Source organism: Aphelocoma coerulescens, chromosome 5 (genome assembly GCF_041296385.1).
Source record: "Aphelocoma coerulescens isolate FSJ_1873_10779 chromosome 5, UR_Acoe_1.0, whole genome shotgun sequence".
NCBI lineage: Eukaryota > Metazoa > Chordata > Aves > Passeriformes > Corvidae > Aphelocoma > Aphelocoma coerulescens.
Window position 1 is genome coordinate 44,681,589 of NC_091019.1, and position 25,591 is coordinate 44,707,179.

The 25,591-nt window shown below is 39.6% G+C and overlaps 1 protein-coding gene across 5 annotated transcripts in view; it reads left to right on the forward strand.

The window, feature by feature from the left end:
• TTLL5 (tubulin tyrosine ligase like 5) overlaps window positions 1–25,591 on the forward strand; it is a 133,623-nt gene that overhangs the window by 41,470 nt on the left and 66,562 nt on the right. For all 5 annotated transcript variants that reach the window (XM_069017919.1, XM_069017924.1, XM_069017920.1 and 2 more), the window contains 10 exons: window positions 418–456; window positions 1,391–1,536; window positions 3,199–3,490; window positions 7,498–7,618; window positions 9,774–9,920; window positions 12,070–12,170; window positions 14,954–15,087; window positions 15,704–15,817; window positions 16,207–16,617; window positions 18,048–18,238. In XM_069017919.1, the coding sequence (XP_068874020.1) occupies window positions 418–456; window positions 1,391–1,536; window positions 3,199–3,490; window positions 7,498–7,618; window positions 9,774–9,920; window positions 12,070–12,170; window positions 14,954–15,087; window positions 15,704–15,817; window positions 16,207–16,617; window positions 18,048–18,238 (1,696 nt within the window). The remainder of the gene's footprint in view (window positions 1–417; window positions 457–1,390; window positions 1,537–3,198; window positions 3,491–7,497; window positions 7,619–9,773; window positions 9,921–12,069; window positions 12,171–14,953; window positions 15,088–15,703; window positions 15,818–16,206; window positions 16,618–18,047; window positions 18,239–25,591) is intronic.

The following is a 25,591-nucleotide window of genomic DNA, read 5'->3' on the forward strand; positions in this document are numbered from 1 at the left end:
GAATTGTATGCAGTTGTCTTTCACTGTATGTTTAATGCCCTTCCTTCTCAACAGTTCTTGTGCAAATTTGAGATCCACTATGAAGTAACTTCCAAGTAAAGACAAGGTGGCTGAGAAAGGTGACAGTATTTACAGAAGCTCTTCCTGCATCAGTGCTGTACAATTTTTTTTCTCTGTGTACGTTCAGGGATGTGTCTAAAGAGTAGTTCTAAATGATGCCTTCTCCAGATTAAACCAGACAGATGCAAGCATCAATTGTAGTACAGCTGCTCAGGTCTCCTCTTTTGGAGCCCTTTTTTTTCTGCTTTCAGATAGAACTCACAAGTAATTCTGTAAATATTGTGGAAGACTATGGAGGCTTTTTAATCAAGGCTGATCCAGTATGGAGGGTAATTTGTGACCTTTTTCTCTTTGTAGGGGCAAGATGAAAAGAGAGTTCATCACTGGGAGATCCCGGTAAATAGCTTCTTAATTTAATAATTTGTGCTTTGTAGGATTTATTCTAAATTTATATTTCCACAGCTTCATCTTCCAAGTTGTGAGTCAACACCTTTTCTATTTTAAATCCATGAAAATAATTTTAGAAACATAAATACTGTGAGAAAAGAATATACCCACATGTGAAGAGCTCACGTTTTCATTGGACCTTAAAATTTCTTCTCATAGGCTTATCACTTTGGTATTCCTGCCATGGAATAAGCATCATCATTGAGCTCTCTCAAAAGATCTTGTAATGCATGAGGGTTTTGGACTTCATATACTCATATATTCACTTTGTTAGATCTAAAAAGATAAATGAACCAATAAGAATTTTCTGTGCTTGTTTCCACATATCACAGAGAGCACTTTTCTGGATCTTTGTGCACTGGCAGAAAGTTGTTACTTTTGTATGTTTCCCTTAAGGAATCTGGCAGGGCTCCTCATCCCTTAAGTAGAACTTGGAGCAAGTTTGACATTTTCCACTTTTATTATGTTAAGGTTCTTATATCTGCTCAATGAAGAACAAGCTGTCTACATAAATGGTTCAGATAACTGGATTGGTGTCCATGTGCTCTATTTCCATTCCCCTTCGTTGTTTTGTACTCTTGCAATTTCCTCTATTAATTGTGCCCTGAGCTGTTGCATGATGGGCAGGTGCTGCTCAGTCATGAAAGTGTGACACTAGGTGAGTGTGTCTTGGGGCTTTGAGAGATGATGTTCTGTGAAGTACATATAAGACTCTTCAAACATTTACAGGCTTAAATAGAGCAGAGTTAGACTGATGGTAAATATTTCTTTCCTGTATCAGGAAGAATGTTTCTTGAAGAAATTTGATCTACTAGGTCTTTGTATCATCAGGGAGAGAAGGACAAAGGGAGACTGAGGGATATCTCTGTACTGTGCTTCCCAGAGCAGGTCTTAATGGAAGGCCAGATATGAGGATGGAAGCTGTGGACTCTCATGCTCTCTTTTATGAGAGAAAGCTTGTTTCACTGGAGTTACGGAAGCGTCGTCGATGTCATGGCAAGGCTAGAGCAGCACAGAGAAGATCATCAGGTATGCATGGCTAGAGTTTTAGATGAGCAGCTAGTCAAAAACAAGCAAGCAAAGGACTCTTTTGTTTGAAATGTGTGTGAATGGAGTTGTTCTGGTTTCAAATGTTAATAGTTTTCACTTTATTCCATTTCTGAGCTTCTTGTTTGTTTAGTGCCTTGAATTTCATTCTCACCTTTCCACACCCCCATGTATATGATTAAAGGTAATCGGTGTTTGCTTGGAGATGAGCTCGTGATTGCATTTTGGGTAAAGAATTCAGCAGTATGTGTGCCTCTGTAATTCTTCAGCTTTTCAGAGAAAGATGGGACCTTTCAGATTGTTTCTCCTAGACATCTGTGACTCTAAGCTGTTGGGAAGAGAAATCTTTCTCCAAACTGATGTTGGAAACTTAAAATGGTACAGAGGCTAATGATCCCCACAAGTGACTGTTCCTGGAGCCTTTATCTAAACTCTTTCTAGTAGCTGTGTGATACTGACTGCAATAGGAGAGCTTATATGTTATAAGATGATTTTTTGCTGCTGTGTTAAGGTATATGATCTTTATTGGCACATGTGGAAGTTTAGATTTTGTAGCTTTGTTTTATTTGACTCACAACATACAAAAAATGTGTGTGTATATATATATATATATATAAAGTATGGGTGTATATATGTCACTATATATATATGTAAGAATCAGGATAAAATATAGGAAAATGTCTTTGCCTCTTTGATTTTGTGTGGGCATTCTTTTTTCATTTGTAAGGTTAAAACAAGAATCTTGGTCTGTATTCTGTAGTATTGGGAAAATGGGCTTCTCAAAACTGTTTGATGCACAAGCAGAAAGACAGAATAATATATAGAACAGTCATGCTTAAGATGCTATTCTAAAATGGTGGTGTTCTGTCCTTCTAGCAGAAAAGAGTTTAGGGGTAAACCAAAGGGTATAAATAGTAGAACATAAGATAAACAGAATTGCCCAATCAAAATTTATAAAGAAATAACATTTATTATGTGACCGAAATATCGGTCTCCAAAGCCACGATCGAGAAAAGCAGCTCCGAGCCCGGGGTCGGAGCTGGATGAACACTCATAGATCTGATCTCTATCGCACCAGACCTCCCAAGTTCACAAGTGCTGCTTCGGCTGGTCCCTTCTTATACAGTTCTTGGGCAGAGTCCGAATTAATTCTATTTTTCTCGCAATTTAGCATATTCATGATGTTTTCCTGTCCCGAAGTTGGGCTGCACAAAGCCTTTCCTGGGTCTGATGAATTGTCCATCCTGGGTGATGAATGGGCCATCTCTGATGATGAATGGGCCATCTCTGGTTCCTGGAACAGTTATTTTTAGTTCCTGGAATGTCAGATTCCTTATCAGATGAGATGTAGATACCAGAAGGTGGTGATCAAGTCGTCATGACGTCAATGTCCCAGTGACAAGATCCAACCCCACCTGGGTGGAATCCTCACTTATTGATTACATCTGTGAGAGAACTTCTTTCAGTGTTGTGAATTTTTCTCTCAGCCAGGCTGGTGGAGGGATTTTGAAACTGTCTCTGCATGGTCTTATTACATTTCAGTTTTATACATAATAGCACGAATTACATACTTTATTTATAACAAACAGTCCTCTCCACTTTTTTTTTCCTTAACCAGCATAAGTGATTTCTCCTCTACTACAGGCACATCAGAACCAACAAAGCTGTCCCTCAAGTCAGACATGGAAGGTGAGGAGGAAGAGGAGATGGATGGAGATGAAGATGAAGAGGTAGATAGAAGTGTTTGCTCTCTTTCGGACACCCAGGTGAAAAACAAGCCAAAGCTCTCTGACTCAGTGAAAACTACTTGTAAGGAGAGGTTACAAAAAAAACCTGACAAGAAAACTGGAGATGGAGCAGAGCTGTTTCTGCAAAAACCAGACTCAGAATCTCAGTTTAACTTGCTTCAGATTCTTCAAAAGCATGGAAACTTGAGGTGAGAGCTTTCTGCATATTGCCTCTAGTTTTGACTTGAAGCTAATATGAGTTAAACTATGGAGGATGCATGTTGTGAGTGTGAGGAGACAAGAAGACCCTAGAAAAGGGGCCTGGATTTTTGTCTAACTGTGGGCTGCCTTGACATCTTGTTGGCACAGAAGGGAGATTATTGCAAAGTCTGACAGTTTACCTAAATGCCTGACCTTCTGGATCAGTGTAAAGCATGACCTATAGTTTCCATTGCTGTTCTTTAATCTGATGGTGTAAGCTGTTCGTTGTCAGCTCAGGCTTCTAAAATGCCTCTTTGCCTTAATGCAGGATGCCTGCTACTGAATTCTAAATTTTTTCTTCTCATTCTTTGCATTTGCCAAGAAGTGGTTATAAACATACGTTAAATTATCCAAGAAGGGTTGGATAGGAATATCTCAGTGCTGTCTCTCCATAAAATTAGTTTTCTTGTTTTATCTCGTTTTCTTGAATTTTTACCTCTGGTAATAATCTTTGCTCAAGGTCATCACCTTCTGAGAGCAAGATTAGGAGGTAGTTTGAGAGTTACAAATTACTGAAATGTTTCACTGCATGTTGTTGAGTATGGCTGCAGAACAGAGTATGTTCTGATGCGTGACTCTGTTTCTTGGAAAAAAGAGATGTGCTGGAGGAGGTTCTACAGAAAAACACCAAGTAGGGTCTTAACCAGATGTTTCAAAGCATGATCCTCCCCTTGGATGTGGGTAGCAAAACTGTCTAATTGCAGAAGGTGCAAAAAGAAAGCGTGATCATGTATATCTGTGTAGGAAGACTTTACATCTCCTACACAGGAAGTAGCATTATGGTTTCTGTGAAAAATGTCCAAAGGTATAGAAAATGTTTCTTGTTGCTTTCTTAGTTTAGTTTCTGAGAGAAATTATGGGTTATTCAATGGCTTTGGGGATTGTTCTGATGTCTAATTGTGGCAAGGACATTTGCTGCTGTGACAGGGAAGATTCTGAATCCTCTTTTGAGGATAAACATAGCAATGCTGTGTCTATATCTACGTATATATAGAACTGACTCCTGCCAAGAACATACGCTCTGTCTGATGTTCCTGGCAGAATCTTGCTCAGCACCCAGCACTGTTGGGATTCCCCACAGAAGGGTATAAGACTTGTGGTGACCTCATGTTCCAAGATTGTGCTGGGCTTGGCCCCATCTGATCTGTCATTGATGTAAGCTTTGCTTATGGGCTCAACAGGCAGAGGAGCTGAAGCAATAGAATTTTCATCCAAGAGAAACCAGACCCATTCTAGTCAGTTGTTGTAAGTGGTAGGACTTCTCTCTCCTTTAGTCAGCCTGATGAGGAAATACCTGCCTTCTACACATTGGGTGTTACTGGTGAAGAGGTGATATTCAAAGGAAACTGTTCCCCCAACTGTGCTATTCCCAAGGAAGTAAAATGAAAAGGAAGTTGCTTGTTCCTGCATTTAAGGCCTCAGGTTTCAATATCCCCAAAGGAGAGGCAGTGTTAAACAAAGACCTCTTTAGTTTTTAGTCATAGAAGTATCAGGTGCAGGCCAAGACCTGTATTATTGTGCTGGTGTCGATAATGGGGGTCCTTAATTTCTACCAGCACAAATCTTGAACTGGTCATGAGATGTTTGAATTGCACCTAAACCAAATGTGACAGCTCTAGAGAGCTGAGGTGAGAGCCTTTTCTGATACATGGTGGCCTGAAGTAGAGAGTATTAGTTCTCAGCTAGGATTCAGAGAGTTCTCCCAATGATCCACACATGTGGAAAGAAAAGGTAGGCGTAGTGACTAGTAGCATACAGAGCTCAGAGATGTTGCAAGGCCTGCTGTGCATTCTGGAGTTCCCCGAAGTTCCTGGAAGACAGAGATTGTAACCAGGTATTTTCATCATGTTTTAGTTGCTGCAGTACAGCTATTCACAGAGAATGTTAGCTTGAGACTCTTGTGAACTTGTCATTGGCTTAGCCCCTCTTTGGCCCTATGTGACCTTACAGAAGCAGCAAAAGTTGATGATTAAGCTGATACATGTATACTTCTAATGTATTTTATTTGAACTTCAATTCTTGCCTGAATTGATGCATTGATCTCTATTAAGTGCTGCTGTGGTATGATTTCTGTGTAACACTGTAACATAGTGTTCCTGAAATTTACAGAACTATAAACCAGAAAGACTTAATTCCTGCTCAGAGTTTTTAATAGCATTTCAAGGTCTCATACATGGAGTCATAAGGACCATATAGGTACCTGAGAATATTCATAAGAAGCAGAGAACAAGTAGAAAAGATATGGTGAGGTTCTTCAGGAATCAGTCTGAGGCTGATATTAATAATCAATTCAAGAATGACACAAAATATACAAATGTGCTAATGAAATTTGCTAATGGAAAATATTTGGGAGTTATTACCATGAGACCAAAGTAGTGGACTAAGTATGAGAAAAACTGGATGACTTTGAGGTGATAAATACTATAACTAGGATGAAATTCAGTAGCACAAAGTGCAAGGGGATGCTTATAAGAAGTAATAATTTACAGCAGAAGTTCTGTCCGCTGGATGTCCATCAACTGGAAATTAATCATGAGGAAAAATACCTTGCATGCTGGTTGATCACAGGAAGTTTACGAAGCTCTAGCTTATGCATACATGAAAACACCAAATGTGTTCCAGGGTTTATCCCTTGACATACTTCTGAGACTACACAGACACTATCACCCACGTTCATGGAAGGCAAATTGTGAGTGGAACACAGGTGAAGATGAGCTGCTGGTCTCATCATGTCACCAATGTGGGTGCTTTGTTAGAAGACACTGGCAGATGTGGATAGTTCACACCAATAAAATGAAAACTATGAAAGGATGTAACTCTGTTAATAAAGACATTCAGGGTGGGAGACTCATCAGGGATTAAATTTAAGATACAGGACAGTGTTGGAAAAAGAAAAAGCAATTATAAACTTCTCCGGAGTGAAGCTGGGCTGGGTAGTAAGAGGAGGTTCCTATTTACTAGAACAGTAAGTTCTGGAATAATATTTCAGGAAAGTAATGGGTTCAAAACTCTAGTTTGTTTTAAGATGAAACTTAAAATTTTACAGAACATACTAGAACACTTGCTGTGATAGAAAGGGAAATCTCTTGCTGACACTAAAGCCAATCTGCTGCTATATCCTTATGAAAAGCTTCTAGCGACGATGGGGAAAACTATGAGGAGGAACAGAGACGGGGAGAGCAGAATGTTTGAGGATAGGGTTTAGATCAAGGGGACAATGAACAGAATTAGGCAAAGAGTTCAGCAATTTCTCTCACAACAGATGCATATACTAAAGTGACTACCATTGTGAGGGAATGAGAAGCTATGTGTCCCTCCCAGTCCTCTCCTCGGTTCATGCTTACAGCTTCCCAACATGTTCAGCCAGCTGCACAGCAGATTTTGCTGATGTTCCTTCATTCCTCAGTGGTGCCTTGCTCAATGAAATTTGGCTTGTATCCCTGAGCCAGCAGGGAAAGAGCTCACTTTCACAGATTTAATTCTTTCATTTCCAATGGGAATTACAGGGCCTTTGTTATAACTCTGGCACTAGTACCAAGCCCTTTGTTTATTTTATGGTCTGTTGTTGTGGTGTTCAAAATGTTTGTGAAAACAGAGGCCCTGTAAGAGCCTTGAATTTGTTTTAAAAATACACAGTTTTGCTGATGTCCATGTTACTGGCTTTTAGAGGGAGTAACTAAGGCTGTAAAAGGCAGGAAGAACATTCCATTTTTAGAAATTGTTAGAGAGTGTCTACTATCTTTTGTACCTCCTGCAATACCTACCCCATCTTCAGAACTGAAGGTCTGCTTGAAAATGCAGATGGGGTGAAGAGGTCCTCCTTTCTTTGAGCTTCAACATTAGTGTGCTTATGAAGTTCTTGCTGACTGTGCTTTGGTCCATAAGCTGTGCCTGACTGCTGTAACTCTACCCATTCCTATTCTAAACATAGCTGATTGATTCTTTTTGTCCACAGCAAAGTACAAGCTCGTACAGCTTTCTCTGCCTATCTACAGCATGTTCAACTCCGACTGATGAAGGATGCTGGCCAACAGATCCAGAATCCTGCCTGGGCTGCCAAAGAGGGTGAGCAAATGGTAAGAAGCTTCATGTTGGCCAGATTGAGAAGCCGAGTTGAAATCTACCTTGAGATTTTTGAGGTCAGTTCTCATCCTGGCAAGTACAGAAGTCCAACGGAGATGATGGTTGCTCTTCTTTGTCTAGCTACCAGTGCTGCATTTTTAATATACAGGTGAGGTAGGACTGCTGACTGACCTCAGAGCATAGACAGATGGCTCTTAATGACTAGAGTGTTGTTGACATTCAAGCTGCTCACATCTCTTGTTAATTCTCCTCCACTGATTTCTGAGCTTACCTGCTCTTGAATTCTTCTCTAGAAGATTGTTTAAGATTACTTGTCAGGATCTGGTTTCTGCTGCATTAAGCAAAGCATTCATCTACTCAGAACAGGTACCCAGTTAAGCTTTTTCTCTTATGCACTGTTGTAATATATCCAGACATCTGCATTTATGAATCTTACTTGCATTCTAGATAGAGGAAATTAAAGTAAAAGCCACTGAGAAGAGAAAGTAAAAGTGATGGATTTTTCTAGGTAGTATTTTAAAGTCCTGTGTTTGATATGTATGCATTTCAAAAAGCTCAGCAAGCCCAGATCCCTTAATATACTTTCCTAAAAGATCTTTGTACAGTAGACTCTTGAGCTTTCTGCATATATTCTCACTGAGTGCGTGTTGCAGGGAAACAGCCAATGCAGTTCAGAGATAAAATTGTGTGTCAAGAAGAATCATTCAGCTCAGTGGAAAATGTTACCTCTGCTCTTTCCAAGTGGAAATTAAAACGGGCTTTTTGAGAGTCACTTTGTCTGCTGTACTGTGAAGAATAATGTTTAAAATAACAGATCAAACCAGCCTGGAGTAATGGCAGTGAGAGGCGAGCTGTGAAATCCAATAGTTTGGCTGTGAGGCTGCTCATTTATGCATTAGCAGAGCTCCTAAGCAAAAGCAAATCCAGAGGCGAGACACAAAAAGGGTTCGAAATACTCACAGGATGTATCTTGCCTTAGCATCTGCTTTGCCATATGTTTCCTCCACCAGAGGTCAAACAGACATGGTGAGGACTGGAATTACATGGCTGTAGATGTAGTTGTTTATTGCTGTGAAGAGAGTATGGCAATAGTATTGTACTAGTTTGAAAGCAAACCAGTGAAAGACTCAAAATCAGAACTACAATTTAATAGGAAAATTAAAAATAAATGCAGTAGTACAGAAGCTCTGACAGTCAGAATACAACCTGACACCCTGTCGGGCAGGGTGGTGGTACCAGTCCGATTAAGTGGTGGCTGCAGTCCTCCTGAAGTGATAGATGTGGTTCTGTTGAAGGGGTGATCCTGTAGAAGGGTCTGGTCTTCCTCTAAGGTCCAGTAGTGGTTATGTAGCTCTTTTCCTCTGGGAACCCAGTAGGTAAGGGCTGAGTGTGGTGTTCCAAACCTCAGATTATACCCAGGCAGGAATGCTTGGTTCCTCCCTCTGGGTGGAGCATCTCACAATGGGATGATGTAATTTTATAAGTCATGCAGTGAGGCTGGATGGCCCATTAACAGAAGATATCCCCCCAGAGGGAGTTATCAGGGATGTGTCATGGAAGAGATAAAGAACACTGCCCCACCTGGTTTTAACAGATGGTGATAGAATACGTACTTTTGGTTACATCTTACATTGTAACCTAAGGCAAGTATATCTATGGAAAATGCTGAAATGGGGTTGCCCACTGTAGTGGAGATATCTGACCAGGATCCCCTTTCCTGTGGTAGTGCTAAAAGAGTTTTATGTCAGTGCACTTTATCACAGGCCTTCTTTAACACATTGCAGGTAGGTTTTTGGGATCATTCTCCTAAGATACTGGATTTTACAGGTTATTCTGTGTCGCTGCTTTTTGCTGATTGGTTATTTTTTTCCTTTTTCTGCCATGCTTTTGAGACAAACACTTCTCAAGTGTTCAAAATTCTGACCCATGTCAGGCAAGATGCACCACTGTTTTTTCTCCTCCACATTGGATTTATAGGGCTGTATTAAAAGTGCATATTGCAGAATGCTTTTGCCTGCCAGTTTCAGCTCATTTTCTCAGGACAATATGTATAGTTCCTGCCAGTCCTTAGCTGCTGTAGTATCTCTATTCTCTTCTCCCCACATCTTGCAGATAGTGCGTTGTTAACTCCATCTCTCTTGCTTGCAGGAGCTTGTCATCCGCTTTCTGAAGCGAGCTGCCAGCAACCTTCGTCAGTCCTTGAGGCTGCTGGTCCCCAGCCGTCATTTAGGACTAATCGATCGTCGTCGTATCCTGGCTCGCCAGCTGGGCGAGTTCATCATCTGTTATAACAAGGTGACTAATTCTTTTTTTGATTCTTCTTTTGGTTTCTCTTCTTCTTACAAAGTATCTCAAGCAGGCTGTTTCAAAGGTACTGTTCTGTTATTTATATGGTCTGCTTGCAGCTGTGCATCCAATAATGGTACTTTGTTGAAATTGTCAGATAGGCAACAACATTATTACATAATATATGCAGGCCAGTAATTATGTGCATAAAAAGAAGTGCTGAAATGAAGTGGAATTTAACTGGCAGTTTGCTTTTTCTTTTTCTTTGCCTTGTCTTTGATTCTAGTGCTTTGTAATGCCTCTTCCCACTTCTTGTTTTTTATGGTGCTTCTTTGAAATTATTTTTATACAGAATAGCATGAAATATGTATTTTACTATTTGCTTGGTATACTGAGGCATTGCTACATATCTGTAGTAAGGTACTCTGCGTGCTCGGTGTTAAGGAGCTGTAGGTCCTAATTTAAATACTTTTCACATCTTTAGATGTAGAAGGTAGTGTTCTTAGCATAGTGGTTTCAACCTAATCTTCTGTTTACTTATTTGGCAAGGACAGCTTCCCCTTTCCTTTGCCCACTAGCATTTCTTTAGTGCTAGAACAAGGGTAATTGAAATCTAGCTTTCAGAGGCTGCTGCACAGAGGCCTCCAAGCTTCTACTCTTTAGGAGAGGATGTTCACTTACATTACCTTGTCAGAACTGACATCTGGTAACCTGATCTGTCTAAGCAAGGTTGGTATTGAACCAAATCTGTTCCAGGGAGTGCCTTGTATGCCTAATGCTTGCTGAATTACTGTGTTAGGAGTAACCACAAAACACTTGGGTGGTTCTGTGGTGAGTGAAGAATGCAGCTGCTTTGGATATAATTTCCACTCAAATTGTATTCAAACATTAGGATTTTCTGCTAACGCTTGAGTAAATTCACAAAATAAAGCTGTGTAACTGGTAATAAATCAGTGCATAAACATATTTTCTCAGTTAAGACAAGTGAGAACATATCACTTGAGGTTTCAGGGTCTATGTGTTTAAGCCCTTGAGAGACTGTTAGGCTGTGAGGTTTTTTGATTTCTGATTCCAACATATAGACTTCTTTCATTGACTTGTAACTTCAGATTTAATAGGGACTGCTACTAGCTTTATATATCATCTATAATGACACAGAAGAGGAGAATACAGCTCCAGAAAATTAAGTAAAAGAGATCACATATTATCCAGACATTTACTTAAGTAATAAAGGGGAAAGATGTCCCAAACTGGCTTTTTCTTCTCTGTCTTGAATTATGTTTCAAAAGATGTATCTGACCCCTTTGTCCTGGGAATGCTCAGGCTACCAGCAGGAAGAAATGATGTGGAGGTCAAGTCTGGTCAGATAAAGCTTTTAAGCTGGTACGGGTATTGCAGACAGGCCTGAAGTTTTTTTTAATGAACAAAAAAGTTTGTATAAATCCAGCCTCTAGTGCCAACCAGTTCTACTGGTGTAAAATAGATCATTTCTATCTGAAAACTTGCTCAGATTTTCACACACGAAGGCTTACCATTTATTCCAGTATATTTCATGTATAAACGTTTGCCACAGGTGGTACTATTTTACTTTCTTAGTTTTTGCTAAAGCAGTGTGGTTTTGGTATGTGTATAAGCCTCAGCAATTTGCTGCTTGACAAGCTCAAGAGAACTACTAGTTTATACTAGAAAATCTATTGATTTTCTACAGACATCCTTCAGATTCTTTAAGATTAATTTTATATATTTTTTTCTCCTTTCTTCTGTCTGTCTGCTTCTGGGACAAATGCGCAAATAAAAGCTGTTTGGAGGAACTCTGTGACAGAAACAACAAAAGTGGAGAGGGGACCTAATATCTGTTAAGAATGATTAAAAGTTTTTTTCCCTTCCGTACTTCCTTATGTTCCAGCAAAGAGTGTAGTTGAAGGAACAGCACACATTTTTGAAGACTTGACCTTTTCCCAGCAAATCAATTGTGTCAGGTGGAGGAATGAAGAGTTTAGTGTATGCTTGGGATGCTGTCTCTGGGGCTCTCCATATATATTCATGTTGTTGTACATAGCGATGTTTTTCTTTTCTTAGATCCCATGGTTTTTGTATTCTGGGAGCTGTAGCTTCGCCATGGAACATAGAGACACTTACTGATACTGCTTATTAACAGGAAACAGAGCAGATGGTCCAGAAACAATCAAAAAAGAAACAGGAAGAGGAGGAGGAAGGAGTGAATCCTGAAAGTTTTCAGAACTTCATTGCCACAGCAAGGTAGGAGTAGATTTTATTCCCTTTGATAAACAATCTCTCAGCCTTGAAGGTGATGGCATTGTTCTAAAGATGATTTGATTGATCTAAAGCCTCTAGATACCTTTATTGACTATAGGACCTATTCCTGCTGAGGGACAGAGAGCTTGTCTTCTCTTGTCTTTCTGCCAGCAACCAAACACTTGTAACATCAGCATCTGGTGCATAGAGAACATACAATAGATGTTTTGACCATTGAGTAACTTCCCAAAGGACAGCAGTGGTTGCCCTGGCCTGTATAAATTTCAAACTGCTGCTGGTGAGTTAATGGTCTCCTTTCCTGTGATGCTGGAGCAAATAAGGCAGTACTTCAGAAGGAGAATGAAACTAGAGCTGCTGCTCAGATGATCTTGAGCTGCTGTGGTTGAACAGTTGTTATAGCTCTGACTCAAGTTTCTGCTCTCAGAAACAAATCTCATGCTTGCTGCCTCTCTTCAGGAATTTTCCAGGTCTGGATTTTCTGAGATGAGTGAGGAAGGAAGTTAGGCCTCTTATTTGACCTGCTAAAGCAGTTCAAGCAGTTACTTTCACAATGAAAAAACAGCATTTTCTGTCACTGCGCTTTATCTGCTTTAAACTTAAAAGAGTCTGGTAAGAAACATATTTTGAAAATAGTTAAGTATTCCTTAGGGCCTGTAGCATTGTATGAAAAACAATGGTATTATAACTATCTGACTATGGAGAGGTCTGAAATTATTCAGTGAACCACAATTAAAGTCTCTGATTCTTGAGCACAAAAAGTAATTCCTCTTGACTCCATTCTTTGGAGAGTGGAGTGACATGCCTATATGGGGAAGAGCCCCTGTCAATATCAGACAGATCTTACCTGCCTTTTTAATGCCCATCTTCTTTTTTTCTGTGAGGATTGATGGTCACTTCTTCTTTTTCATGACTGCTTATTAAACTGTTCTTTCTTTTTCTCAGTTTGGATAGCACTTACAGTGAATGATTAGAAATGGATTGTAGCTGAGGCATCCTAAGTTCAGGTGGTTTCACAGTCTGTCTTGATACATGCTTATGAAAAGAAGTATTTTGCCTCCTGCTAAAATAATTGATGGAGTCATTACTGCAACAGATTTACAGGATCGCAGAAAAATCTTCAGATAAAGATGTCTGACTACCATACACCATAGGATCTATGGCTCTTGCTAGAACGGTTCTGGCCACTAAAATGCCTGTTCTGTCCTAAGCAGGTCATTTTCCTTTTTGCCAGAAATGTTAAGAGATAGCTGTATGGAACAGAACTGCAAATTCTTCTATTTTCATGTTATTGGCTACCATGCCATCATGGCCTGATGCACAGTCTAGGCTGGGGCTGGAGATTTTTGCTGGATTGTTTGACTGAGTGATATAGAATGGTTTGCCAATGATCAGACAATTTCTAGTGATGATCTTTCTGCTTCTTATGAAGTATCAGGTTTGTTTGAAAACTCTGATGTCTGACACTTGGCCTTGTGCTTCAAGCTTAAAGCAGTGAGCAAGTAACTTGGAGCCAAGCAAAGAGGATAGATTTCCACTTTGAGTATTCATTCTGCAGTACAGTGAACACAACAGTGGAAAAAATGGGTAATAAATATTGCTTCTTAATTGAGATTGTCTCATTGACTCTCTAACTTTGATATCACGTGGATGTCATTGTGTTTAGTTATACATATGCTATGACCATTGATTCTAAATGTCCTCGGTGTGTTGTAAAAGCACATACATACTGGTAAATTAATTTAAAAGCTTAAAGCACCTTTCCACCAGCAACTTCTCATTCTTATATTTCCTCTTCACTTGTATTCTGGGAGAAAAAATGAGGTTTGGGTCTTCAGGGCATGCTGCAAACTTCAGTGTATCAGCTTTAGACATGGCTTTTACCAAATCTTAGGCTAGCTAATACTAATTACAATTGTGATATGCACAGGATGTTTTGAAAGATTCTAACTGCTGCTAGTCTCTGCTCCTGTGTTACATTTCCTTGTAGCATTGCTGGCACTATACTACTTACTTTGGTGTTTGCCATGCCATACAGCCACTCACTGATGCTGAGGCAACATGATAAAGCAAAAGGAAAGCACGTTAGATACCAAACAACTGGAATTACAGCTTGCACAAGCTCTGATAAGAATGGCCAAGTAACTGATACTGTTTTGGGACCAATAGATGTTTAGGATATTGGGGCTGTTCCACTTTGTCATTGTAAAGAAAATGAGAAACATATGCAAGTTTTGTGAGTTTCACAAAAATTTTGACTGTTCTGGTTGTAGCACAGTTTTGGCTAATTAACAAGCTTTTGCCTTCTTTTCTCTTCTCCCTCTGCTGCTGAATAGAAACTACTAATGGTGACTATAAAACAGAGGCTGAGCTGAGTTCTCTCATGAGAAAATAGCTGCTTATTCTAAAGAGCATCTGGAGAAGATTCACAAATTTAGCTGTGAAGGGAATCTCTCATGTTCAGCTAATCTCCCCAGATGTGTTTGGAGTGTTCACTTGCTCTTTATTTATCCTGGGAAGGCTCCTGAATGCCTTGAATTTTCTATTGCATAAGAACGTGGTATTTTAGTGAGAGTCTCAGGTTTAACCAAGGCATGTTGCCTTCCTTCTGCTCTTACCCTGTAGAACTGAGCAAATCATTAGCTTGTCTTGTGTAACCTTTTTTTTCCCCACTGCCCTCCTCAGTTTCCTTATTGTTTCTTGTCTTTGATTGTTACATGAATGCAGAAAAGCTTAGTGTCTTTACATCCATTCTTCTCTCATTGCAGTGAAAGTGACCTGGAAGAAGTACTGACATTTTACACACACCAAAACAAATCAGCAAGTGTCTTCCTAGGAACAAAATCCACAAGCACAAAACACAGCAACAGCAGTCACCAGTCAGAGAAACAGCCCCAAGGTGGTAAGTTTTGCAGGCAGTTCTGAGATGATGTTGCCCAGACAAACCTAGTTTAACTTAAGTCTATGAAAAGAGAACAACCCCTCCACAATGTTACTCAGGTTTCTTGAGGTTGCGTATCATTTTTTTTTTCTTTTTTTTACTCAGTCTTATGTGAAGACCAGAGTAACTTCACTCCTGCTTTTTTTGCCTGAAGTGAAATGGGTTGAACCTAGACTGGCATTTATAAGGATCTAGATATGGTAGTTCATGTCTGAAATGAGAATGTGCAAACTGAAGGCAGTAAGAATTGAAATGAACAGAGAATCCTGAAATCAAAGTAAGGGATGAAAGAAATCAATTAAATTTTGCTGCCTACAGTGTATGTATCCATTGGAGGCAAGAGACTGTATATTTGAGCTTAATTAGGCATTCCATGGAAGGAAGAGCGTGCCAGCCCTATATATCCAGTAGTCGATGCTACTGTACATGAGAGCACAATTGTCATCAATGAAGTTGCGTGGTCTACAGGAAATATTAGCAAGAAAGTCAATTATGGCAAGGGTAAATTCTGCAGTTTTGTTCTAGTGATACCACAATTTGCAATGTTTGACTTCTTAACTCCTTGATTTTGTTATAGAGCATCCTGAGGTGATGAAAAAAATAAAAGGTGATCATCCCAAAGGTTCAGTTGCAGAGTTGCCTGCAGAAGGAGCACTAAAAGGCTGTAAACCCAAAGAAGCTAAATCAAGCTGTAAGTGAACTGACTTAAATAATCATCAATAAAAAAAAATTGAATGCATATACTGCTTTTAATACTGTTTTAAACAAAGGTTGGAACCTTTAGGTTCAAATTGAGAGATCCAAATGCCCAATTTTTACTTTTAAACACGAGAGAAGATGCTGTAGAGTAGGCAGTAGGAAAGAGTTAGCTGCCCCTCCCTTGGGGTGGGGGGTAAGGTCTACATATGGCAGGCTTTGAAAGAGCGTATTTATCATGTAGAGCCTCTTCTTGTCTCTGCTGGTAGATGAGGTCATTTTGGCTTCAGTGTGTCTGAATACAGGCATTTGGTGTGTTGATATTATCAAAGGACCTAAAAAGCATCTTTTTCCTCACACAGTATGTTCATTGTCTTTGTGTAGTTCCAGAAGGACTCACCTTCTCCGTAAATGCTGAAGGGAAATTACGTCGGTGCAGCCCTCCTAGTGCTCCTTCCTCTGCGCCTGGTGCCACGTTCCAGAGAAGTACCAGTTCTTGGATGCCATCTCAGCCTGCAGCCTCTGAAAATTCAAAGGTGGCTGGTCATCCTTCATTGCCAGCTCCTCCTGCTGGTCCCAGACTGATTCAGTCCCCACCCCCACTACCCTCTTTGCAGAGCACAGCTCCTGACAGCTCTTCTGTCCTCACAAACCCAGTGTCCACTGAGACTTGTAGCCTTGCAGGGTTACATCGTTTTCGTTCGGGTAGCTACACCCTTGGACCAATCTCATCTTTTCAGAGAGCTGCTCAGATCTATAGCCAAAGATTGTCCCGACCATCCTCTGGAAAAGTTGGTGAGTGTTCTGGGATTCATAACAACTGTTAGTTCAGTACAGAGATTGTGTAATTTCTGTTGTGGAGTAGGTAGAAATTTTACATTTCTAGAATTGCATCTTGTTGGATGGTGCTAAATTTCTCACAGAAAGCGGGAGTGCAGGATGCAGCCCTTGTTAGTCAGATGCCCTTTTATTGACCAGATGAACAGGCAATCATAGAATCATTTGGGTTTGAAAAGACCTTTCAGATCATCAAGTCCAGCAGTAAATTAGGTCCCTAAGAGCCGCATTTATATGTCTTTTAAATATCTTCATGGATGGTGACTCAACCACTTTCTGGACAGCCTGTTCCAGTGCTTGACAACTCTTTTGGTGAAGAAATTTTTCCTAATATTCAATCTAAAACTGCCCTGGTGCAGCTTGAGGCCATTTCCTCTTGTCCCGTTGTTTGTTATTTGGGAGAAGAGGCCAACCCCTGCCTCACAAAAACCTCTTTTCTGGTAAGTTACAGTGATAAGGTCTCCCTTCAGCCTTGTGTTTTGAACTCAGCCTTTGAACTTGTTCAAAAAGAGCTATGAAATTAAGTATTTTATATTTTCTTCATTATGTTACTGATCTCATCTATCTTTAGTGGGTTTAATGTTGTATTCATTAGCAGAAGTCCTGTCTCAGTCTGTGTGCTGTTCTTAGTTCTTTGGTTGTCTATCAAGCATAGAAATCTTGTAATGAAACTTCATAAGTGTTGAATACTTAGTGTGTCAAGACCTCCAGAAAAGATGGATCTGAGTGAATCATTACAGTATTTCATTCTCTAGGATGTTTCAGCACTGCTATGTCCAAGGGTATCCTAAAAACAAGGTTTAGAGACCTCTCATCTATTGTGCTGTGGTAGAACACAGTTGAGCAATGCAGCTTTAGAGTGTAAAGAATCTGAAGGGTAGAAGAAACTGTAGGCATTTGCATGCAGACTGTAATCTATTAGGAAACTTTTGGGAACTACACACAGGCTAACAGCTGTGGTCCTGATAATACTTATTTTTTTGTATTTTGAATGATGGTATGTATTTGTTCTAGGTTATGTGTCAGGGTCAGCACATGTTTACTAGGGTTGCTATATATATTTTTTGACAACCCCTCTAGCATTAAAATACATCTTACTTCTCAAATGAGTAGCTTACTTAAAGAGATCAGTTTGTTTTTAAGAAAAAACATTACAGATTTAACTTGGGTAACAACTGCCAATGTCTCTGGAATTGGGTGCCATTAGATACATTGTAATAAAGAGAATGTGGGTTTGGAGTTGCTAATTGTTCATATGGGCAATACCCATGCAGAATTGGTGTATTCTGTATTCTTCTTGGCATCTTACCTGCTTTTTGTGTCTGTGACCAGCAGGCTGAGAGTCTGACATACCGCTCATTAAGCACATTGAAATGTTTGTTTGGTAGGTCTGTGCCATCGTAGCTTGAGTGGGCAGTGCGTGGGCCCAGCCAGGATGCACAAAGATGCAGAACATACTTCTTCCCAGGGCAAACGTCATGGCCCCAGTGTGGTAGCAGCAGAACTGCAGCAGTCGGTGGAAGAGCAAGCAGCTTGCCAGTATTCCCCAGCAAGCCACGTCAGTCTGCTCACACAGCAGGTATGTAAGCACTAAAGTAGGGTCCCTGTGCAAGGGAGAAGTTTGTTACAAGCTTCTGTGTCAGCACTGGGCTGGGCCGAGATAATGCTGTAAGGAGTAAATCTCATGAAAACTAGTTTCTGTCCTGTTGTTTTTAAGTGTTTACAGTCACCAAAATTTTGATTTTCTGTGAGGTGACAAGAATGTCTTGAAGTCATTTTATAGGAGAAAAAGCAGAGGATTAGAAAATATCTTCAAAAAAAAAGTGGAATCCATGCTTTGTCTCACTAGACAATAAACCCAGGTCTTCTCAGATTTGTGCTTCCATGCAATTTGCTGCTTCATTCCTCCAGTGTGTCATCACAGTGCTGAGCATGAATGTTTGCAGAATGGGTTCTGATGTAAATTCTGTATTCCAATAACATTGTAAAGACACAATGAAGTCCTTACTTGCATGGGGAATGATAATCCTTTTGTCAAACATGGTGATATATATGAAACGTACATTGAGTTGTGGTAGAATTCCACTCAGTTTCATATTTCTTGTTGAATTATGCCCTAAATGGCTACACATAAACAATTTTTTTGCTTTATAATATGCTATAGGTGTGCTCATCAAAGGTGTTCAAGTTGAACGCTTCTCAGTTAATTAAGCTGCCAACTGGAGATTTTCCAGTATAGGCACTTTGTCTTGGACAATAATTTTTTCTCTTTACTTGCTGGAGACAAATGATTTGAATGGCTTTGCTTTGATTCTTTTACTTTGGAATCACTGTTTTAATGGTTATGTTTTGCTAAGTTTTCTGAGGCATTTGTAATAGTTGCAACAGCTGGTGGTATTTGCTTCGCTCTGCTTCTTTCAATTTTATTGTTATATGTTTGGATTTTGAATATCTGGTTACGCAATCGGTGATATATTTATTTCAAAATGTGGGGTACATCTATAACTTTAGGAAGCTGAATAGATTTTTCTTTGCAGATAGGTTATTTTTAAAGGATATATCACCAAAGCAAAGTCCCTTCTTGTTGATGGACTCAGGAGAAAATGTGAGCACTGACTATTCTAGTGCTGCTGAGGCCTGGTCTTGCATAAGGCCAGATCCTGTTTAGGCAATTTGTTCTTGTTTGCTTGTCCAGTAATACTCAGAGCTGTCAGTCTGGTTCTCATCTGGTTTTGAGTTAAACATTGTCAGTAAAACTGTTCAAAAAGTTTGATAGTGAAACATTTTCATTTAGGAAAGGCTGATTCGTTGAAAGCTAAATATGTGGTGGAAACTGCCTCCTTGGATAAAAGTTAGTATCTAAACAAATACTTGGGAAAAAAATTGAAATGTATCTATTTCATTTCAGTCTTTCCAGAAAAGAACTTTGAAAAATAAGTTAATAGACTTTTTCCCTAAAATCATACATTACCCATTTTGCTTCAACTCCTGTGGTTTCTTAGGTCTGTCTAGAGAACCCAGTGTGTCTTCTTGCAGTCATTTGTGTAGCTATTAAATGATTTTTAAACTCCTGAATTCCTACCATGGCTAGTTACTCCTAGATAAATTAGGAAGCATAGGAGGGGGAATTCAGAGAGGAATTCACTAAGATCTGCGTGGGAAGGGCAGTGCAGCTTCATGAGAGTAGCTGTGTTGGGTGACAAAGGAGCATACTCTGATGGCAGCTGAAACCTGTTTAGTCACCAGTCAGTCAATCTGTGTAGGTGTACTCAAGTTTGAAAGTGGCTATGAAGTGCATGGGTGGCCTGGAAATGTGTTGGCTGTAGTAAATGTGTCTGCATTGCTTTTTGCTTCTGGGTTCTTCCAAGATACTTTCCCACAGAAGAGGTGGGAATTGCATAGTAGGAGAATGATGGTTCTGATTCCCTTCTTTGCAACAAGCAAACAAAAGACACCTCAGCTCCTAGCAGACACTGCAGATTTTCTGACTCTGTGATATTTTGTATTCAACTATGCAGTGTTTGCACAGGCTTTGCTTCAGTAGTGAAATACAGAAACGTGGGTTGGGTTGTGTCTTTGTCATCTTCTGTCATCATGAAAAAGATCCATGTAGAAAGGAACTCATGAGTCAATAAAAAGTTTAGAGCTGGAGTTCTATCTGACAGTGAGTTTCCTTCCTGAGCCTGTGTCCTTTCACTTCTAGACATCTGCTCTCTACTTTGATTTTTTTTTTCTGGGCATGTTTTTTAAATAATGCCTTTGGAGAGATGAAATCTGAATCTGAAACTTGCTTAGTATGAAGATTTGGATTTAGGTGAGAACAGTTTTTAAGGCAATCTGACTCTTCTGTAGTGAATTTAGGGCACATAGCAATTTCTAAGCCGAGACCATTATTTTAAGCACACTTGAAACAGTGATGTTTTGGAAGGTTTGGATGTAGCTGCAAAGCCCAATGTATCGGAACTAAAGCATGCAGTTACTGCTTATGCTTTTTTTTTTGCTTTTTTTTTTTTTTTTCACATGGACACATTCTACTCTTTTGTCAGTCATTAGAGTCATTCTGATTATTTTTTTGATCCAGCCTGCATTTTAAAGCTTGTCTTGCAAGAAGGACCCAGGGGTTTTGTGAGAAGACAGGGCTGCCATGACAATAAGGGCAGTAAGAGGTATCAACATACAATAAAAGCAAAGTAGTATGGCAGCAAGGCTTGGGCTTTTTGTTGTGGGACCTGGAACCAGGATATCTGTGTTTGAACTGCCAGGCATAGATGTGGATTTGAAGCTGGGGCATTGAATAAATAGAAGGGCAGGAACTGCAGAGTAGGCTGGCAGTTTGGAAGGTTATTTGCAGAAGAGGTATTGTTGAAGCTACTTGCTTTGTGGTTATAGATTTGGACAGACCTGGATTTGGTCTGAATGAGGAGAGGGAAGGCAGAGGTGGATGAGACAGAGAAATATATGGGAGAGGATTTAGTAAACACCTGGGGAGAATTGGGAAGTCGAAGACTATTGGTATGAGATGAAAGGGGGAAAGGCTTGAGATGGGAGTGTTTGAGGATTCTGGGTTATGAAACTCTGGTGGCTTTGGGACAGGAGAATTAAGGGATTGAAAACTGAGAGAAGAGTAGAGAAAGGGCTTGTATCAGGGTCACTTAACTAAACAGGGCACTACTTTCCTCTACATTTCTAGACAGGAGACTGAATTGTTATTTTCCTCCTTTTCACTACTCTGTTTAAACCACTTGAAATATGATAGTATTTTTTCAAAAAGCATTCTTAAATAAATTGGCATGAAGATGAGAACATTACTTACCTAATAATAAAAATAGTACAATTGTTTAAAGCCACTCCAGAAACTTGGAGTTAGTCTACCTTGTTGGAAAGTACCTGGCTGGTATGAAAAGGACTTGATATATGGATTTAATTATGTTTCATGATAAGATTAGGACCACTGATTTGGAGGGGGTATATGAAAGAATGAGTTTTGAAAATGCTGGTATTGCTGTGGACTGTATTTTTGTGGGGTTTTTTTGTTTGTTTTTTTTTTTCCCAAGGGCAGGAACTTGTATGTGAGAGATGAATGTCTTTGTGCGTTGGTTCCCTGTGTTGTGCCAAGCTGTGTCTTGGAGGCTGGGGTGCTCTGAATACATACCTCCTTCCAAAAGCAGCAGAGAAGCTTATTTTCGATTCCCATTTTTGTGAGAATTGCTTCTGGTATCCATATAGTACTGTGGGTCTCTGGAGTTCCCAGGAATGTAGCCTCAGCAGCTGTACTTGGAATGATGTTGTCATTCTGGTTGGGAGTCCACCTCTGTCCCTCTCCCAATCCCTGCTGTTCTTCACTGTTTTCTGCCCATGCCCAAAGCACCTGTTTCATGTTTCCTCTTTTACTCTCTTGTTTTCTAGCCTCTGTATTAAATTAGTTTATTATTGAGGGGTTTTTTTAACATATAATTTTGTTGATATTATTGATACTATTTTATTATTTACTGCTAAAATACTAATGTTCAAAGGGAAATTTTTAAGTGTAAGTATCTGATGAACTTTGAAAAAGATGTTTAAAATCTGTCCTCTTAAGAAGACAAGACTTTTGTGATTACTTCAGCTTTCTGTCTTGTCAGTCCTCTCCACTCACTTCTGAAACATCAGATAGGAACTTCACACTGATACTCATAGGACATACAATTCTTAGTATATGAGAGATGGAGAGGTAGGAAGGTAAAGCTTTACTAATCTGCAGATTTGTTCCATTGTACTCAGTTTTCAGTCCTCACAGACTGTCTCACAAAATGTGAGAGAACATTTTGCCTTTCATTAATTTGTGTTTTTGAAAAACATTTTCCATTATATTGTATAAAATTTCATCAGGCCATCTTCATTCTTGCAACCTGGAGAAAACAGTGGTGCCTTCACAGTGATCTACAATAGAAGTATTCATCTAGACCACTTAAGAATAATTACTTAATTCTTTTGCATCACTGTACAATGCCTTACTGCACAGTTGCAGGAATGAATGAGAGATGAATAGAGAGCAAAGAGGAGCAGTATTATTCTGTCTTTGACTGAAAAAGAAGCAGCTTTTTGGTTAATTTCTGTAACCGTCTTTAATGGTAGGACCAGGAACCATGTTGCCTGAAGGACACGCTTGAGTCTGTCAGTCTCTAGTTATGTTATGAAGGATTTGATCTGAGTCAGGACCACTGCTATTCAGTGTTTTCATTGGGGCACAGTGGCATCAGGCAGGATGCTGTCCAGAGGGACATGGACGAGCTTGAGAAGTGGGCCCATGGGAATCTCATGAGGTTTAACAAGGCCAAGTACAAGGTGCTGCACCTGGGTCAGGACAGCTCCCCAGCTCCCAGTAGCAACACAGGTTGGGGATGAACAGATTGAGAGCAGTCCTGCTGAGAAGGACTTGGGGGTGCTGGTGGATGAGAGGCTGGACATGAGCCAGCCATGTGCACTCACAGCCCAGAGAGCCAATTGTATCCTGGGCTGCATCCGAAGCAGTGTGGGCAGCAGGGTGAGGGAGGGGGTTCCTCTGTTCTGCTCTGGTGAGACCTCACCTGGAGCGCTGTGTACAGCTCTGGGGTCCCCAGCACAAGAGGGACATCGACCTGTTGGAGTGAGTCCAGGGGAGGGACACCAAGATGATCAGAGGGCTGAAGCACCCCTTCTGTGAAGACAGACTGAGAGAGTTGGGTTTGTTCAGCCTGGAGAAGAGAAGGCTTTGAGGTGACCTTATTGTGGCCTTTCAGTACCGGGTCTACAGGAAAAGTGGAGAGTGGCTTTTTACAAGGACATGTAGTGACAAGACAAGGGGTAATGGCACTGAACTGACAACTAGGTTTAGATTGGATATTAGAAACACATTCTTTACTGTGAGGTTTGTGAGATACTGGAAGAGGTTGCCCAGAGAAAATGTGGCTGCTCCATCCCTGGAAGTGTTCACAGCTGGGTTGGATGGGGCTCTGAGCAACCTCATTTAGTGGAAGGTTGGCATACAGGAACCTGGGCATGCAGGTAGGGGTTGGAACTAGGTGATCTTTACGGTCCCTTCCAACCCAAAAGATTCTATGATTTTATGATAAACATTCAGCATTAGAAAAGAATGCATACATCAAAGTTTCTAGATAGAAAATTTATTGTTAAGTATAGCTGTTAACAATGAATGTTAGTTTTTACTTCTGAGGAATTTTATTCCATTCTCTTAATTTACAACCACAGATTTATGATATTTTTGTGATTAAATAGGATCTAGTAATAGAGCTCATTTTGAGATCATGACAACAGTGGGAATTAGGTACCTCTATCCATACCATATATTTCAGACCCTGCCTGATCTTTGCAGCATGTGCAATCTAACTATAGTACTCCGCAGCATCCAAAAATAGAAAGGTGTGCCTCTAGTTAACTACCAATATGTCTGGGAGAAAGCAACAGAGATCCCTATATTAGATGGATCTTTGAGGGTCCAGCATTAACCTGGTAAGTCAGTGGCTGAGTAGGATAATAAGGAGGTATCTGATCTCAAATGGCCGTAAGAAAATGTGTAATATATTATGTCTTATCTGTTAAAGTTCTTTGAACTGAGAAAAATAGCATCCAGTGTAACTTGTTCATATTCCAACTTTCAGAAAAGTTTTTGACAAGTTTTCAGCAACTGTTGTTAAGATGGACAGGTCTTTGTAGGATGAGAAACAAAGTTTTATTACAGATAAAAAAGGACAAAAAGCAAACAAAAAATAACTAGTCAATTTGCTATATAGCAAGTGGATAACTGAAGATGCACAGTGCAGAATGTACATGATCCAGTGTAAAATTAAGTGTTTGAAAGGAGGAGATTAAGGACGTTAATAAGGCATTTTATTACTTAAAGAATGAAAGTTATTGCAAGGTAGTATAGGGTGTGAATTTACAGTAGATTAACTAGTCTATAGTGTTCATCCATGTTTGTGCAGCTCATATTTACCACATAAGGTAATTTCTTGTTACCTTCAGTATAATGTGGGCTGCAAGAGTCCCATGTTCAGTTACAGCAAAGTTAGGTGTGTGCTGTAAACTTAAACTCGATCCTACTTCCTGGTAATTTGTCATTATGTTTGTATTCTTTTTTGGATTATTATGAGTAAAATAAATATAAATTTAAGAGCTGCATTAATTGGGTAAGACACTGGCAGATGAAGTTCAGTGTTTACAAATAACTGACTATATGATAAGCAATAATTTTAACCTCTTGAATGATTAATCTAAAGCTTATTTCTTTAGGGAAGAAAAAAAAAGGATGTTATTTCATTGAAAGCTCAGTGAAGATACCTGTCCCAAGTTAAGCAGTAAAGTCAGCAAAGAAAAATTAGTAGTGTGTTTAAGGAACAGCATAGGACATATATGTATTAGTGTAAGCATCAATTACATAACCTTCCTCAAAACTGTTTTTACTTCTGGGTGACATCCCTAAAGTGAATTTAGGAAGAATAACTGGGGTTCACAGATGAATGACTGCAAATGCAGTTTTAGTGAGGAAAACATTAAATTTTTTTAGGGAGGAGATAAGTGTGAAGGAATTACATAGAGCAGTGAAAGACAAGGTGTAAATAAAGTTTACTTGATTCATGTTTCTCATAATAATGAGAGGATATTCAGTTTAGCAGGAAGATACTGGAGTAAAAAATTATAATAAAAGTGAATAGTTATTGTCACAGATTATATTTACCTTCTGAAACTCCCTGAAATGGGATACCATTAAGGCTGAAAAATTAATAGGCCATAGTTTCCTCAGAGAGAATAGTGAGCATTTTGCAAACGATAGATCTCTAGGTTTTACCATACAGGAATAACAAATTCATTTTCCTTATCAATAAGATGTTTCAGTTATATGCATGGAAACTAAAATTTCTTCCATTTTCTGAAATATGTCAGACAGGATAGTGAG